The sequence below is a fragment of the Rhodnius prolixus genome, unplaced genomic scaffold (assembly GCF_049639745.1).
Source record: "Rhodnius prolixus isolate KJV_2025 unplaced genomic scaffold, Rpr scaffold_6, whole genome shotgun sequence".
Taxonomy (NCBI): domain Eukaryota; kingdom Metazoa; phylum Arthropoda; class Insecta; order Hemiptera; family Reduviidae; genus Rhodnius; species Rhodnius prolixus.
In genome coordinates, this window is record NW_027411634.1 from 35,359,319 (window position 1) to 35,375,375 (window position 16,057).

Below are 16,057 nucleotides of genomic sequence, written 5' to 3' on the forward strand. Positions count from 1 at the left end.
ACCAGTGTTTGAGAGTTGGAACTACATGAACTACATTTATTTTCACTTTCTTTTAATGAATTGTTTACCTTTCTTTGATCTGATTATTACCTTCATTCCGGTGTTTTTATTTTATTAATTTTTTTGATATTATTGCGAACGAATCTACGTTCTGCTGATCAGAAAACGCTTACACAATAATGCAGACCAAACTATAGTTTCCTATGATTTACCCCACTCTTAAGTTTATTGTAGGTTCGTTTAAGATTCATGTGTTCACTTGATATCATGCGTTTTGGACATGACCATCTTTTTATTACCTTTCTCTATTACACATCATTAGTCATATTTCACTATTGTGATAATTGCTAAATACTGTCAAAATTAGTCTCTATTATCAAAATAGATTCCCTAGATCCCATAGTTTTAATAAATAATGGTTTATTCGACCATTAAAAGCATTCTCTTACTCTTCATTAACCTTATAAGCCATAAAAATTAAGTAAATACATTTTTTAAAAACTTGTAGTTGAGGGTTATAATCTGATTAAGGAAGACAAGAAAGAGAGATCCATTAATTGGAAAAAAATGAACACAACTGTAGTTCACGAACAATTCCAATGCAGTGATCTGAGTAATCGACATTAAGATTCTGAATAAAAGAATAATTATTGAGGTCATGTGGCTCGGTTTCCAAACGACCAACGCGGCCTGAGCAAAACCCTTTCATTTAATTCAATTACTTTCAAACAATATCTTTTTTAAACGTAACTGTTTTCTGAATTTTGTTATATTTTAGGACAAGCCAATAAATGGATTAAAAGCATGGAAAAAGATAATCATTTATCCGTGATTAAGTTAACAGATGCAAATTACATGAGAAAAGTTGAAGTCTGTATAGAACATGGATTGCCCGTCTTATTAGAAAATATCTTGGAAGGGATTGACGCTAGTCTTGGTTAGTAATATTTTGAAGGCTAACCAACAGAAGTTACAAACTTGAGCAGACAATTTCTGCGATTTAATTAAATATTGGTTTTTATTTAAGGGAGTATAATTTTAATGCAGTAAAAACAATACTCAAATTTAAGAAACCTCATGGTCTAAATAATATTTTTTAGCCCAACGCCCTTAAGTATCCAAGGGGTTTTTGTTTCAGTGTCTCAATATAGATTTTTTTTTTGGCAATTTTTTACACACATATGTACCAAGCATCCGTTAACGAATTAAATCTCCAGAAGCCGATGCTCCGACAATGCTTTTAAAAAAGGATCGGTATGCCATTGATCATCTGAAGTCAACTTGTGAGATGACGCTCCAAAATTTAAAAATTATTTTAAAAAAGCTTGCAATTCTGTAACTAATGAAAGTAAATTTAAAACTTTTTTTTTGACGTGATTTCAAAATTGCATCTTATATTCCAAGCAAATGTAGCATCAAATTAACACTTTACTATATTACTATACTCACCACTCAGTGAGTGCAATCTTTTTGTGATTTATCAACATTAATTTTATCATCCACTTCTAAGGAAGCACCCTAGCCAAGTTTTAAGCGCTCTCACAGGATGCATAAAGGGTCGCGTGTTACTGCGTGAGATGAGTATGTTTTCATATTTTGTAGTGAAGTTAATATTACAGATGCACCTAAGATACACACATATTTTCACATGATAATTAACTATGTTTGTTAAGAATATTTATATTTGAATAATATCTTACATTTAGAATTAATAAACCCTGCGAGTTGCTAACTTCCTAAGTACCAAAAAGGATCGTCTGCAAAGGGTTAAATTCGTCCTAGATTTAGATATTTTTATCGTATTGATGTGTTCTTTAAAAACTCTTCAATTATATAAGGATATGCCTTTACTAAGTTATCTCCATCAAAATTATATCAAGGTTAACTGTATTGACTTTCAGAAGGATTCAAAAACTTGGCTGGTTCTTTTGAGGTTCCTGCCTTAGGTCCCTACCAGGACTGATGTACGAGTATGATTAATAAACAATTTTTATCTAACAGAGCCAGTACTACTGAAGAATTTTTACCACCAAGGAGGTATGTCGTATCTAAAAGTTGGCGATAGTCTTCTCCAATACCATCCAAATTTCCGCTTCTACATAACAACGCGTTTACGAAATCCTCATTATCTTCCAGAAATTGCCGTCAAGGTATGTTTTTCTGAAGTGAAAATTTAATTTCTTGTAGTATTTATTGTTATTTAATTATTTCTTTTTTTTAGGTCACCTTGATAAATTTTATGATTACTCCTCAAGGTTTGGAAGACCAGCTTTTGGGTATTGTAGTAGCTGAAGAAAAACCAGATTTGGAGGAAAAGAAAAATGCTTTAATTATTGAAAGTGCCGAAAATAAAAAACAACTGAAAGAACTAGAAGACGAGATTCTCCGAGTGCTATCGCAGGCTGAAGGAAATATATTAGAAAATGAAACCGCTATTCAAACTCTGTCTCAGTCAAAGGTACATTGCTATGTGTAAGGTATATTACTTCGCTCAGACATCAACTGTGGTTTTAGCCACAAGCTACTTATATTCAAGACTTCCCTTTTGTCTAGTTCAAAATATTATAAGATCTATCAATTATTTCAGCCCCTAAATATTTGCTTTTTTGTTTTTAAATTATATTTTTTAAATTAAGGTGCGTCAACATCTAAGGTCAGTCATTCATTAGTTTTTTATTTCCTGTGAGGAACCAAACACTTTTGTTATCTAATTTTTATGTGCGAATATAAAACTGCCCTGTATTACAGGTATTCGCAGACCTTGGGAATGACACTTCAATCTAATGGATCTCCCACTGGAGCCATTTTTTATATGTAGCCCTACATTAGATGCATTTTATAACTTTATACCTTCATTACTTTTATGTTAGACCCAGTTGGTCCGTGAATAAATAACAGTTAAATAAATAGTACGCAATTTCATTGAGGTCACTTTTAGTCTACGGTTGATTATTTCTAAATTCTAATTTGAAATCTAAATTGAGCTGGTGTCAAACTTAATATGACTCTGCTAATTTTATTATTTTATTTGACCAATTATTATTTTATTGCCAGTGGGAAAAATGATAATAAGATATCCAACGTCTTTGGTCTCCTTGTGCCTTATTTTTTCTTCTTCTTTTCTTTTTTTTTTTTTTTTTTGGCCTAATGCATTTCATATTGTACCGTCTCATGTGATTCTATATTGCTCAGTCAGTTTTTTTATTTTTGTCAGTATCCGTTCTGTAGTTATTGGTTTAGAGCAAACTTCGTGACATCATCGATATTATATTGGTCGACATACACATGTCTATCGATAATATTCAGTTCAAGATAACCTGTCGTTTAGTTCTGACTTAATATTCAATTTTTGAATAAGAAAATTTTCATTCTTAAAAAAAATTGGCGTTAAATATTTAAAGTTATTGAAGAATTGTAACATGAATTCTAGTTCATCAAGTAAATTTTTAAATTACTTTCTTATCTATTATATCTTGACTAAAATAGTTAAGGAAATGCCATCATTTAGAATTAAAGGTGTTATAAGAGTGGAAAATGGAAACGGCCAAAATTTTTTGGGATTTATTACTTAAAAGTTAGTTTGTTTGTTTCTGCATTTGTTTATTTCTTGCTTACGGAAACTGAATTGAACTTCTCTAGCATAATTTTAAAACATTTGAACTCTTAATCTGTAATTTAGATTGTTGTACATCTTAATTTTTTTGTTAGATACTGTCTGAGACCATCCTGAAGAAGCAAGAAGTAGCTGCAACTACTGAATTTGAAATAGACCATGCTAGAAACCATTATATACCTGTATCTAAACATTCGTCTGTATTGTTCTTTTGTATCTCAGATCTAGCCAATGTGGACCCTATGTATCAGTACTCACTTGTTTGGTTTATAAACTTATACTTTCAGGTAAGTAATTGCTTTCTTTATTAACGCTAAGGTCATTGAAACTAAACTTTCTTTTATTAGCCTTTATTATGCACATAAATGTTTCAGGCTATAAAACTTAGTGAAAAGAGTGATAATTTAGAAAAACGGATCTTTAATCTTAACGAATTCTTCACATTGAGTATTTATAGAAATGTATGTCGTTCGCTTTTTGAAAAAGATAAATTGACATTTTCTTTCGTCCTTTGTATAGGCATTGAGAGAAGTAAGGTGAGTATTTTATATGTAATAAAATATTTGCCTTCTTTTAGAAAACATTCTTTATTTTATAAATTTTTGTTTAGGGTTTAATTAATGAAGAATTATTCGCATTTTTTTTAACGGGAGGTGTTGCTTTAGAAAATCTTTATCCTAATCCTAGTCCAGAATGGCTTGGAGATAAATCATGGGCAGAAGTAGTGAGAGCAAGTGCTTTGCCTGGGTAAGCATACATTTTTTCCCCCCTCAAAAAACCTTTCTAAACATTCGTCTGTATTGTTCTTTTGTATCTCAGATCTAGCCAATGTGGACCCTATGTATCAGTACTCACTTGTTTGGTTTATAAACTTATACTTTAAATACTTATACTTTAAATAAACTTATACTTAAACTTAGTTAAGACTTTATTTGATTGTTGATAGAAAAATTCTTGAATTCGCTGTTTTAGGATGGAAAAATTCAAAACATCTGTGGAAAAAAACAATTCACAATGGAAACGTTTCTATGACGCTTTTGATCCAGTTAGCATTTCACCTCCAGAACCTTTTACCAATATTAGAAATCTAATTTGGTTGGTAATATTGAGATGCATTCGTTCTGACAAAGTAGTGCCGGCTGCACAGGTAATATGAGACAAAAAAACAAACAAAATCATTTAATGGGGTTTATGTATATATTCCAATGATACATACAGTGCCGAACAAAAGTCTGCATACAGCCTGAAAATTTGTCTTTTATCTCGGTCGGAAAGGATATCTTTGAATAATGTTTGCTATGTTACGATATGAAAATCCTTGATTATTTAATTTAACTATTAATCTGCGTTCTGACACAGGAATTTCCTTTCTTTGGTGAACCATTTTAAATAATAATAAATTCTTAACACGTTTCTTAACTTAATAATAACACGTTTCAACTAAAACTAATAAATTTGTAAATATTAAGATTTACCCTAACTAGTAAGTATTATTATAATATTGAATTTATCAATTCTGTATGTGGACTTTAGTTCAGGCATGAAGTCCGATCTTTTTATTTATATGCTGGAGATGGCAGAGGTCTTTTCATCTCTCATATATATATATATTTAGTAACAATAGTTACAAATGTTTGTCACATTTTTTACTCTAATAATTCTTTATTTTGAAAATTCCCGAAATATTGTGGTGTATGTAGACTTTTGTTCGGCACTGTAGTTATGTGAATTTTATTATGTTGGGCGAAATTAGTATTCTGTCACTTCGCTTAATACTTCATTTTTATGCGTTTATTGTAAGAAATTACCCATCAGATGTTTGGTTATGATGTTTATTAAACTTAAAATTATAGGAACATTGAGTCTAGCGCCAATGTACATGTACTCTTAGCATGTGGTGACATCAACTGGTTATGAAACTAGAGCTAACACTGCTTTGAAAAACAAAAATAGGCTCTGTTCTTGCAAATTGCAACTTCAAAACATAATTGCATAACAATAATCTTTCCAAGTTCGACATTAATTATACTGAAGATAACAGGGCAAAACTGCTGGTTACTTCTTGAATTGAGAAACTTTACCAAAGTCACACCAATAGAAATTAGTAATTCAACTTGAAGGACGCCCTCTTTTTTATCTCCACTTTTTGAAATCCCTCGGTTTTGTGCAGAACTTCATTCTGAATTAATACTCGAAACCTATCTGGCCTTGCAATCCGTTACCAATGTGCAAACCTTATTCTGAGTCTACCTTTTGAATTATACATAGCGCAGTATTCCGTCATTCAAGACAAAATAGCTTTATATAGACGAAAGAGAATGATTAATTAAATTAATCCCTACGCCAAGGTAGAAAAAATAAAATTTACTTTAATTCTTGTATTTTTTCTTCTATAGCAGTACATTGTAGATAGAATGAGTAAGTTATATGTCGAACCACCACCTTTTAACCTGCTGGAATCGTATAATGACTCAAACTGTTGTTCACCACTGGTGTTCATTCTGTCACCTGGTTCAGATCCAATGGCTAGTTTGTTGAAATTTGCTGATGATATGAATATATCTCGAACAAGCCTTTTGACTATATCACTTGGCCAGGGTCAGGTCAGTAATAAAAGTTTTGTTTTTTCTTTAAATAATTGTTTCAATCAGTTTTATTAAAAATTTTATAAACATATTATATTTCAGGGACCAGTTGCAGCCCGTATGATAGATTCTGCAATAGTTTCTGGACAGTGGGTAATTCTACAAAATTGTCATTTGGCTGTTAGTTGGATGGAACAATTAGATAAAATTTGTGACGAGGTTGTTGTTCCTGCAAAAACGCACACAAAATTTAGAATTTGGCTAACAAGCTATCCATCCGAAGCATTTCCTGTGTCGATTCTACAGAATGGTTAGTTTGAAAACTTTATTCTGCCTCTTGATCTTCAGTAGTAAAAAAAGTTCTTATATTTAATAACAATTACCGGAAATACAACTGTAAGTTGTTATTATACAAGCTAATTCAACTTGCCTCTGCCCTTTTAATTTTTGAACTATTTGAGACAATGCAATGTGGTAAAATTCAGGTAAACTTTATAAAGTTTATTGTGACATATCGCCTTGTAGACCAAATAGAGTTGGACTCAACTGGAAATGTAACAAAGCTTACTACAACCCTACTGAGACCTATTCTGAGGATTACTGTGATTCTGTTTCCTGTGAGATGTTTCAATTGTCTGGAAGTAGTTCTATGGATTTATTTTTATATATTTATGTTTGAACTCAGGTTTGTTGGGATTAGATCTTTAAATGTTGTCCTTCTTATCCAACTAATGTTTCGACACGTAAAAAAGCACACTTCCGTAACTCAGATAGTTACTCTTTGGTGCAATATCTGGGCTAAAGCGATTGGCAAAATAAGAAAGACGAGATTTTCAGACTAACCAGAGTTCAAAATATAAATTACAGAAAGAGAAGGTTAAATAAATAAATCCATTATTGTATTTGGATTGGAATTTGAAGAAAAAATAATATATGAAATTGTTTTAGTAATTGAAATATCAAAGCATTGTTTTAGTAATTGAAATTTTGAAACATTTTAAGTTAATTTTTAAAAAGCCAAGGTTTCCTATTACAAATTTTTTATTAAATTTTGAATATAGTTTAATATATTATATATTTTGAATATACTACAATATATTTGAATATCGTTGAATATAGTTACTTGTTGTTCACCTATTGGAACAGAATCACTAACTTGTTCAAAAATTTAAGAGGCATGAGGTTTTTATAGTAAATCCCTGCGATCCTTTTTCGAAAAGCATTTAACAAAAATTTTTAAATTCTTAGTTTATTTATATCATTTTTTTCGCATCTTGCTTTAGACGGGTTAGGAATAATTAATTTTGTAAACTTTTTAAAGCCATTGTTATTTTTGATGAGGTACATTAGTGGTGTCCTTTATATATTCTCAACGAAGCCATTCGTTTAGTTCGCTTCGAATTTATGAGTAAATACAAATGAATTTTTAATAAAATTTGGCAATTTTAAGACTGAATTTTGTAAGAAAAACTTGTTTGGATACGTTAAACTATTTTTTTTTTTAAATCTGGACCATAATGACACAAACCTCTTTTAAATTTAGTTTACGTCAGGTTCATTTTATTTCAGTGTTTCTAAAGTAATAAACTTCTTGTTAAATGCGCGAACTAATTGAGCGAATAATTATGGACGGTGAATGCCCTAAAGAGTTTCTTTGGTTTAAAAAAAACAAAAAAAAAACCTGATTTAATGTCCAGTGGACAGCAAGGGTTAGTAGTATCACTAGTATTAGTAATCATTTGCTCATTAATTTCTCACTTTTTTTTTAGAATTTTTAGTTAATTATTAAAACGAAACTATATATTGTTGACTGGTTGACAAAAAGAGGTATGTAAATAAAAAGAAAACATTGTTAGCATGGAAAATTATTAATTGTGAACTTTATGTTATTTTTACAGGCGTGAAAATGACCAATGAACCGCCGAAAGGGCTAAAGGCAAACTTATATAGGTCTTATCTGATGGATCCTATATCAGACCCTAGATTCTTTCAAGGTTGTTCGGTGGTTAATTCCTGGCAAAAATTATTGTTTTCACTTTGTTTCTTCCATGCAGTAGTACAAGAAAGAAGGAAATTTGGTCCACTTGGCTGGAATATTCTGTATGAGTTTAATGAGTCCGATTTAAAAATAAGTGTCTCACAATTACAGGTAATTTTGATAATTTTATTTTGACATTTGGTGCCATTATTCAAAGTTTACTTCATTAAGGACTTTTTTTCACAGATGTTTATAAGTGATTATGATGAGGTGCCTTTTGACGCATTATTGTATTTAACTGGTGAATGTAATTATGGGGGAAGAGTAACTGATGATAAGGATAGGCGACTTTTAAATTCTATTTTATCCATTTACTATAACAATCAAGTGGTCACAGAAGATAAGTATGTACAAAAACAAAACTATAACATTTTGATGATTTTATATATGTTGGTGATTTTGTCTGAAATAAATCTAAAGTAGTGCGAACAGTTAGAATTTTTATTATTGCTGGTTAAATCCGCTAAACGAATGTGACACAAATATTTGAAGATGGTACAAACGTCAAATTGTAATAGCAAATAGATGACAGAAATGTGCAATAGTAATTATATCGATTATTTTCAGTTTTACGGATTGAATCAAGTATTCAATTTATTAGGATTTATCAGTGTTCATACCTCTATGTTTTATTTTTTAAACAAATCTTGATTCCTTTCCAATCGGAACTCGGGATCCTAAAGTATTTTTCACGAAATGATTTTTTAATTGTTCTAAATCGATTAAAAAAAAATGTAAAGTTAGAAATTGTTCTATTTATGTAATAGCTGTTTTAATTTATGGATGATAGATGGTTATCTTAATGAGCTCTTTAGGACTTTAATCTATTGTAAATAATCTTATTGAACCTATTCGGTCGAACCTAGAAACCAAATTTAATTTTATAGATTCCCTGCCAAACTTACACATTCTGCAGAAACATTTTGAGATTGGCATTTAAGCCTGGCACATTAATCTTATTTACCTTCTAATAATTTTAATTTAAACTGCTAAAACATATGTAGTTATTATAACTTAAGAATGCCATGATTCTTCATCAAGTCTTTGCAGTTTCTGTTTTCTTGCTGTTGCGACATTTACAAATTTATGTCTACACATTTCATACCATCAATCTCTCTTTCTCCGCGATTTTTAGGTTTTATCATTTATGAAAATTCTGATATGTTTCCAATGCAACTTTTTATTTATTTATTTTTAGTATAATTTTGGCAAAAACAAAACATACTGTTATTAATTAGAATTATTTTTTAGTTACGCATTTTCACCAAGTGGTACTTATTATATACCAGATAAAACGGATTATGATGGCATTTTAAAATATATAGAAACATTACCATTTATACCACATCCTGAAGTATTCGGTCTTCATGAGAATGCAGATATTACAAAAAACAATAAAGAAACAAATGAGGTAGGAAGTATTTAAAATAATTGAGTGATATTTTATGTTTAATATTTATTAATGTGAATTTCTAGAAAATATTCAAGTATATTTTAATTTCATTTCGTTAACTAGCCCATATAAATCTATGATAATAATAAAATATGGTTTAGTTGTTAGGTAGTATTCTAAAAACTCAGGCAGAAATTACAGCTGGGGCTGGCATTGGAGATACTGAAGAAATGATTTCCGAATTATCTGCTGATATTTTAAATAAACTACCTCCGGAATTTAATGTTCTTGAGATTGAGAAAAAGTATCCAACAGTTTATAGTCAAAGTATGAACACTGTATTGAGGCAGGTAAGCTTATTATTATTTTACTAATGTTGGAAATTCAGTTTCACTCACAAGACCAGGTTTTCCCCTTGCATATTCAGCATGATTATGCTATTAACTGTGTTATCTTGTATCAATAAAGTTATAGAAATTAAAATTGTAGATGGTGTTGGTTCAATCTTGGTTTTTGGAACTAGCGTATTAATCATACAAATGTACACATTAACGTTTAGTATAGCCAGGTGTAATTTTTCTGTCTTTTTGATGTCTTTAATTGTTTTTGTGATAATTTGTTATTAAACTAGAATGCTGTATACAGGGTGAGCCAGTAAGTATTGTCCATAGGCCTACTGGGTGTAGTATATCTAAAGTGGAGTTCAATGACGTATTGGCCAACTTCATATTTTCCTCTGTTCTTGAGTGACGTCACTTTAAAGTTTTTTTCTAAAATCATTACTTTTTTCCAATAAAATTGTTATTACTCAGAAAGTTTTAGTCCGAATTCGATTCTGATGACACGTTAGAAAGACAGATAAATTTTCTAAAAATTGATTCCATTTTGAAGCATATGTTATTCTCCAAACAGCCTCAATCTTCCTCCGAATGCTGGAAAAATAATAGTAATCGTAATTTTTAAGAAAACTCATTCGGTCCTTACGTGATCATTATCAGACCTAGGTGCTGGCACTTTTTGTAAAAGTTTCCTTGTTTAATGGGCTTTCAAACAATGTATTATTTTCCATGATTCCTTTTATCTTCGTATGATAAATTACGTTTGTATTACCAGAAAACGTGTATGTTTAATGTATCAGTGTAAGCTTGCTTGTGTGAAACGGAATAATGCAGGTTATCCCAATGGATTTATGTGGCTTTTGTAAAATATTCTGAAAGTGATTATGTATGTATAAATTCATACTTTATGGCATACCAACAAATATGAGTTAAATGATAACTACATTATGTATTTTTAAAAAGACTGGAATTTGAATTTTTTAATTAATTTTTTCTTAGATCGGTAGAGATCTTAAATGGTCATTCCATTTACAGTCCAGTTATTTTTAATTCTATAGAGTTTTCATGAAATTCTCAAAATTAACATTTCTCCTTGTAAATTATTCCGATTCAGATCGAATTCTAATAATTATTTTACAATAAGTAATGAATTGTAATGAAATTCCTCTTATTATTTTTATAAGATTTTACATTTTTTGAATTGTATGCACAAATCTTATTATTTATGTAACAATTTTGCCTTTCTTAGGAGTTAATTAGATATAATCGTTTAATTGCTGTGATAGTGAAATCATTGAAGGAAGTGGTTAAAGCTGTAAAAGGTTTGGTACTAATGTCAGCCGCTCTTGAAGAAGTAAATTACAGTATGCTTGTAGGAAAAGTTCCTAACATGTGGGCTAGTAAGTCATATCCATCATTGAAACCACTTGGCAGTTATATTAACGATCTTATCTTAAGGTAAGTTTAGTTTTGATTTAAGTATTTTAAAAATTATTTCTATGAATATTTTTATTTTATTAATACTTTTTTACAATCATAAAACAAGTTTTTTCATACATGTTCGCAAGAAGTTAACATACATAGATAAGTAGATAGCTTGGTTAGTCAGCGACTATACAAAAAATTAACGCAGGCAGATTGTTTTCCGCCCACCCCTAATCTTTGAAGTGACACCAGCCATTAGTTAGGAATTCGTCCTACCAATAGCTGGAGGACTATAAAACACAGTATACTCGGGCCTGAACAGAATTTAGTGTTTTCTACTAAATTCACATGCCTCTGTATAAAATACAACTCGAAAGCATTTTGCAAATACAAAACAAACATACAGAACTGTTTAAATTAAATTTTTTAAAGGGTTCTGGGTGTTTAAAGGTTCATTAATTATATTTCATTATTTTAACTAATTGTTTTACGATACATTAACATTTTGAATGTATCAAACATACCCACCACGTAACCTCTCTCATTCAGTCAGCAAGTGTTGTGTGAGGTAACATAAGTGAAGTCTCCTCACAAAACTGATTAATTTACCTCTTTTGATGAGTAACAGTCAGAAACTGGTAAGAAGATACCATGAACATGCGTGTACATAACATCAACGAAATTGTCCAGCACTGTGGACTTAACCAAATGAAGAATCGTTCACAAGTTGTTCGATACGGCTCATTTTATCTTGCCAAAGAGTTAATATTACTAAAAACTTTAAAACCTGCAATGGTTCATTATTAACTGTAGTATAATCACTCTGAATTATTCAAATATAATTTAGCCAAACTAATAAATATTAATTTTTTATTTTTATTTTTTGGATTGTTGATAATCAAGCCGATTTGAAGTCTTGATTTCAAATATTTGAAAAAATTGCCATTTTTTAGCAGTGAATAATTTTAATTTCTAAGTTTTATTAATAATAAAATATTATTTATTTCTTTTTAGATTAAATTTTTTTAACACTTGGATTGAGGAAGGAATACCAAATGTATTTTGGTTGCCTGGATTTTACTTTACTCAATCATTTTTATCAGGAGTATTACAGAATTTTTCAAGAAAATGGAAAATTTCTATAGATCAACTTGGATTTGAATTTACTGTAACTCAATTTGATAACAATGCAAGCAGCGCACCACAAATTGGAGTATTTTGCTCTGTTAGTGCATGATAGTAATTTTAATTATTTATCTGTAAAATGATAAGGACTCTTTAGAAATACTTAAACATTCCTTAGTGAAACTTTTTAAAGTAAAATATTACTTTTTGTTCACCGATTAATGTATTTATAAGCAAAATTTCTTTGTATAAAATTTGACGTAACTTATGTTTTTTGTTTTGTTTTGTGTTTTTTTTTATGATTTGATTTCTTTTTTTGATACACGCAGCAAAAACATGAGGAGGAGGAGTTTAGTGTTTTTGTTGAGGTATGCAAAATTTGTTATTTGATCGAGCACTCTTTTTTTTTATCTGTATAGCAGAAAGTGTATTTTACACTTTTAGGAAGTATAATGAAATCAGTACCAGTCATAAACTTCCTTTCGTTCTTCCTATCTGTGATTTTCTAAGTTTTTAACAGTAGGGGAAAAAATGAAACACTTGCGATATTTTCTTATTAAGAATTCTCTTATGTTCGTTAGCTGTAATACGAAATTTTCGCTATTTGAAGAAACTATTTTAATAAAAGATTTATGCTCAATAAAATTGATTTTTTTAAAATTTATATGACAATACTTTATTAAACTATTCTAGCAATGTTTGAGCTTCAATTTACTGACTGCATCCCAAAAAACATTTCACTTTTCAGGAGAAGTGCAGTTACAATCCAGAAACTTTCATAACAAAACTCAATAGAATGTTGTCTTTCATGGGGTAAAAACCGCAAGAATTAAAAACGATTGCTAATTCGTTAACGATGGTACCATTATCATACTTCAAGGTTTCAAAACGGTCTTAAATTTCGTCTACATAATAGTATAGAGTGTATAGAGTGTGTGTCCTTATATTCTAGAACCTTCTCACGTCAAATTTCGATGAGTTCGTCACCAACTAAAACGAGACTGGTCTCTAAACATAATGTATTTCTACAGGTTCACACAGTGATATCTTTCTTGGCCCAACTGGAACCTGGCACATTTAAAATTTAGAAAAGCTGAACATGTTGTATATGTGTATTTACTTACACTTATATATTCTGTTTTTTTGTAGGGACTTTTCTTGGAAGGTTGTCGGTGGAATAAACAAATTAACTTTTTAGATGAGTCTCTTCCAAAGATTTTATTCGAAACAATACCAGTCATTTGGTACAAACCTGGAATAAAGGTATACATATTTTATATAAGTAAAAAAAATTGTACCATTAGCTTAAATTTGTGATATATGTCAGATATTTTTTTACTTTTTTTTTTTTGCTTCGTGTCTCGTCACCGACGAGAGTAGGAAAAAATCTGTATCCATTATTATTAGTATTATTTTTATTATTTGTGTGTAGGCAAATTTTGTACCGAAAGCTGTTTACAAATGTCCTTGCTACAAAACTTCAGCTAGACGTGGAGTACTGTCTACTACAGGACATTCTACCAATTTTATTATGTACGTGGATTTACCTTCAAATAAACCAGAACAGCATTGGATTAATCGTGGAGTAGCCAGTTTGTGTCAACTTGATGATTAATAAACAATTAAAACTATTAATAAATATATATATACATAGATCTATTATTTCCTTTAAAAAAATCGAAGATAATGTAAATATTACGCATAGCTGAACATCAAATAAGTCTCTCTCTTTAAGTAAATCCTCAGGACTTTTTTTTTATTTGTTAACTATATAGCTATTTTTTTTTTTTACTTCTCTTTTCTGGATTTGGCTCTCTTCCCAGATAATTTCCACGCTATCACAGGTTGCAGATGTGGAAGAGTTATCAGACATGGTTAGTTGCGAAATAAGCAGTCGAGGACAAAAGGACCTTCGTGATTATTAAGTGAAACATGATTTGGTCGAGTTGGCGCCACCAATTTAAGAAAAGCGCTCAATCGAGTGTTAGGAGGTAGAGTTTTTAATGTATTGATTTGATGAATTAGTTTATTAGCGTTTATTCATTCAATTTGGTTGATTTTATTTAATGTAGTTAATTAATTTGTTGATATAATTCTTGTTGGATTTATTCTAGCCGACTTAAATTAATTAATTCTTAATATTAATATTTAATCCAGAAGATGTAAGTTCTGAGAATCTTAATTAAATCTAAGAGATCCACCCGAAATGTGGAGCCAGCAACCAAAAATAATAGTTTATTGTAAATTCCAAACTTTCAACCCCGCCGCATACATTTGATTTTTGTCGGTGCTTACACTGGTAGCGGCGCAATTACGTTACGCTAGGTTCTGATACGGTGGCGCACACAAACCCCCGGCGGGTTTGCGACGACATGAATTTATGAAGTTTTTGCGAGGAAGTTCCTTGTTTTCTATAAAGCGAAACACACTTCCTGCAAATAGACATTTTTCTGATGGTCGACCTTTCTCAATTGAATCCAAATATTGCTTTTTTCCGCGTTGTGATGTGTGATTACAGGCGTAATCTCTACATTTTAATGGAGAAATATATTTTTTGAGTTTAATTGTGATAAAGAATTATTTGTTTTCTTTTATTAAATATTAAAAAAGTATTGGTTAAAAAAAAAAAGAAGAAGAAGAATGAAAGTAACTTTCAAAGATATTTTTACAGGTAAAAGGAGACATTTGAACGAGTTAAGTCGCTTTAGTATTTGGGATCAGTCCTGAAGTCTCCCTTGTTAGGATGCAGAAGGAAGCATGAGAGCTCAGCAGGTCCTAACCTGCAGCAGTTAGAATGTTCATCCAATAGTGAGAAACCAAAATATCTAAAGGTAGTAAAAAAAATTATTCACGCAATAATAGACGGGGTTCTTACCTTAGACATCGACGCAGAAGCTCTGTAATGAATTGAGTGTAGCAATTTAGAATGAATAGAAACGGATTACTGGATACACCAGAATGAAATAAATTAGGAATTTGATTGTGAGAAAGGTAATAAAAGTTTTGCGAAAATAAACTTAATAATACGGGCACTTCAAAATTGTCCCGGAAGATAGACATGTGGAGGTGAAGAAATGGAACCCTCTGAGGAGTAGCAGGAGAGAAAGATCAGCGAAGACTAGGAAGGAGACTATTGGAAAGCAGACTTGGTGAACATGTGACCTGACTACGTCCGGAATGGGAGAATCCTATAAAGTACTTTTTACCTGTTTCGAATCCGTTCGCCTACTTTTGAGGAAGTGGGTAGTGGTAAGAATAATTTCTCGTCGGAACTCGACAAACCATCACTCGAAAGTAATAAAAATTAAAAACTAGGAATATGAAATTATTAAAATACGATGGCTTGATAATGTTTTTTCTTATTTTAAATTATTTTGTTTAATTTCTTTTTTATAACTTCATTGTTGTGAAAAGAGTGTCAAAACCTAATGCGAAAGTGCTATTTAACTTAATTCAAAGGCAGGTCCAGTTCAGAGTGCACACGCTTTATGGTATAGAACTCGCAACATTCATCTGTTCCTTCTCCAGATTAGACTAAAT

At 30.5% G+C, this 16,057-nt stretch overlaps 1 protein-coding gene across 8 annotated transcripts in view; it reads left to right on the forward strand.

Annotated features, from left to right (window-relative positions):
* Positions 1-14,172, forward strand: part of LOC141461229 (dynein axonemal heavy chain 3-like) — a 55,532-nt gene extending 41,360 nt beyond the window's left edge. For 4 of the 8 annotated variants that reach the window (XM_074142030.1, XM_074142034.1, XM_074142032.1 and 1 more), the window contains exons 52-69: positions 779-937; positions 2,002-2,150; positions 2,222-2,458; positions 3,709-3,900; positions 3,988-4,149; positions 4,224-4,360; positions 4,586-4,760; positions 6,010-6,216; positions 6,301-6,508; positions 8,097-8,347; positions 8,423-8,580; positions 9,488-9,647; positions 9,791-9,979; positions 11,217-11,425; positions 12,407-12,617; positions 12,847-12,885; positions 13,667-13,780; positions 13,950-14,172. In XM_074142030.1, coding sequence (XP_073998131.1) covers positions 779-937; positions 2,002-2,150; positions 2,222-2,458; positions 3,709-3,900; positions 3,988-4,149; positions 4,224-4,360; positions 4,586-4,760; positions 6,010-6,216; positions 6,301-6,508; positions 8,097-8,347; positions 8,423-8,580; positions 9,488-9,647; positions 9,791-9,979; positions 11,217-11,425; positions 12,407-12,617; positions 12,847-12,885; positions 13,667-13,780; positions 13,950-14,132 — 3,140 coding nt within the window. In that variant the 3' untranslated portion in view covers positions 14,133-14,172. The other 4 variants (XM_074142035.1, XM_074142036.1, XM_074142037.1 and 1 more) reach the window with 4 other exon arrangements.
* The last annotated feature ends 1,885 nt before the right edge of the window (positions 14,173-16,057 follow it).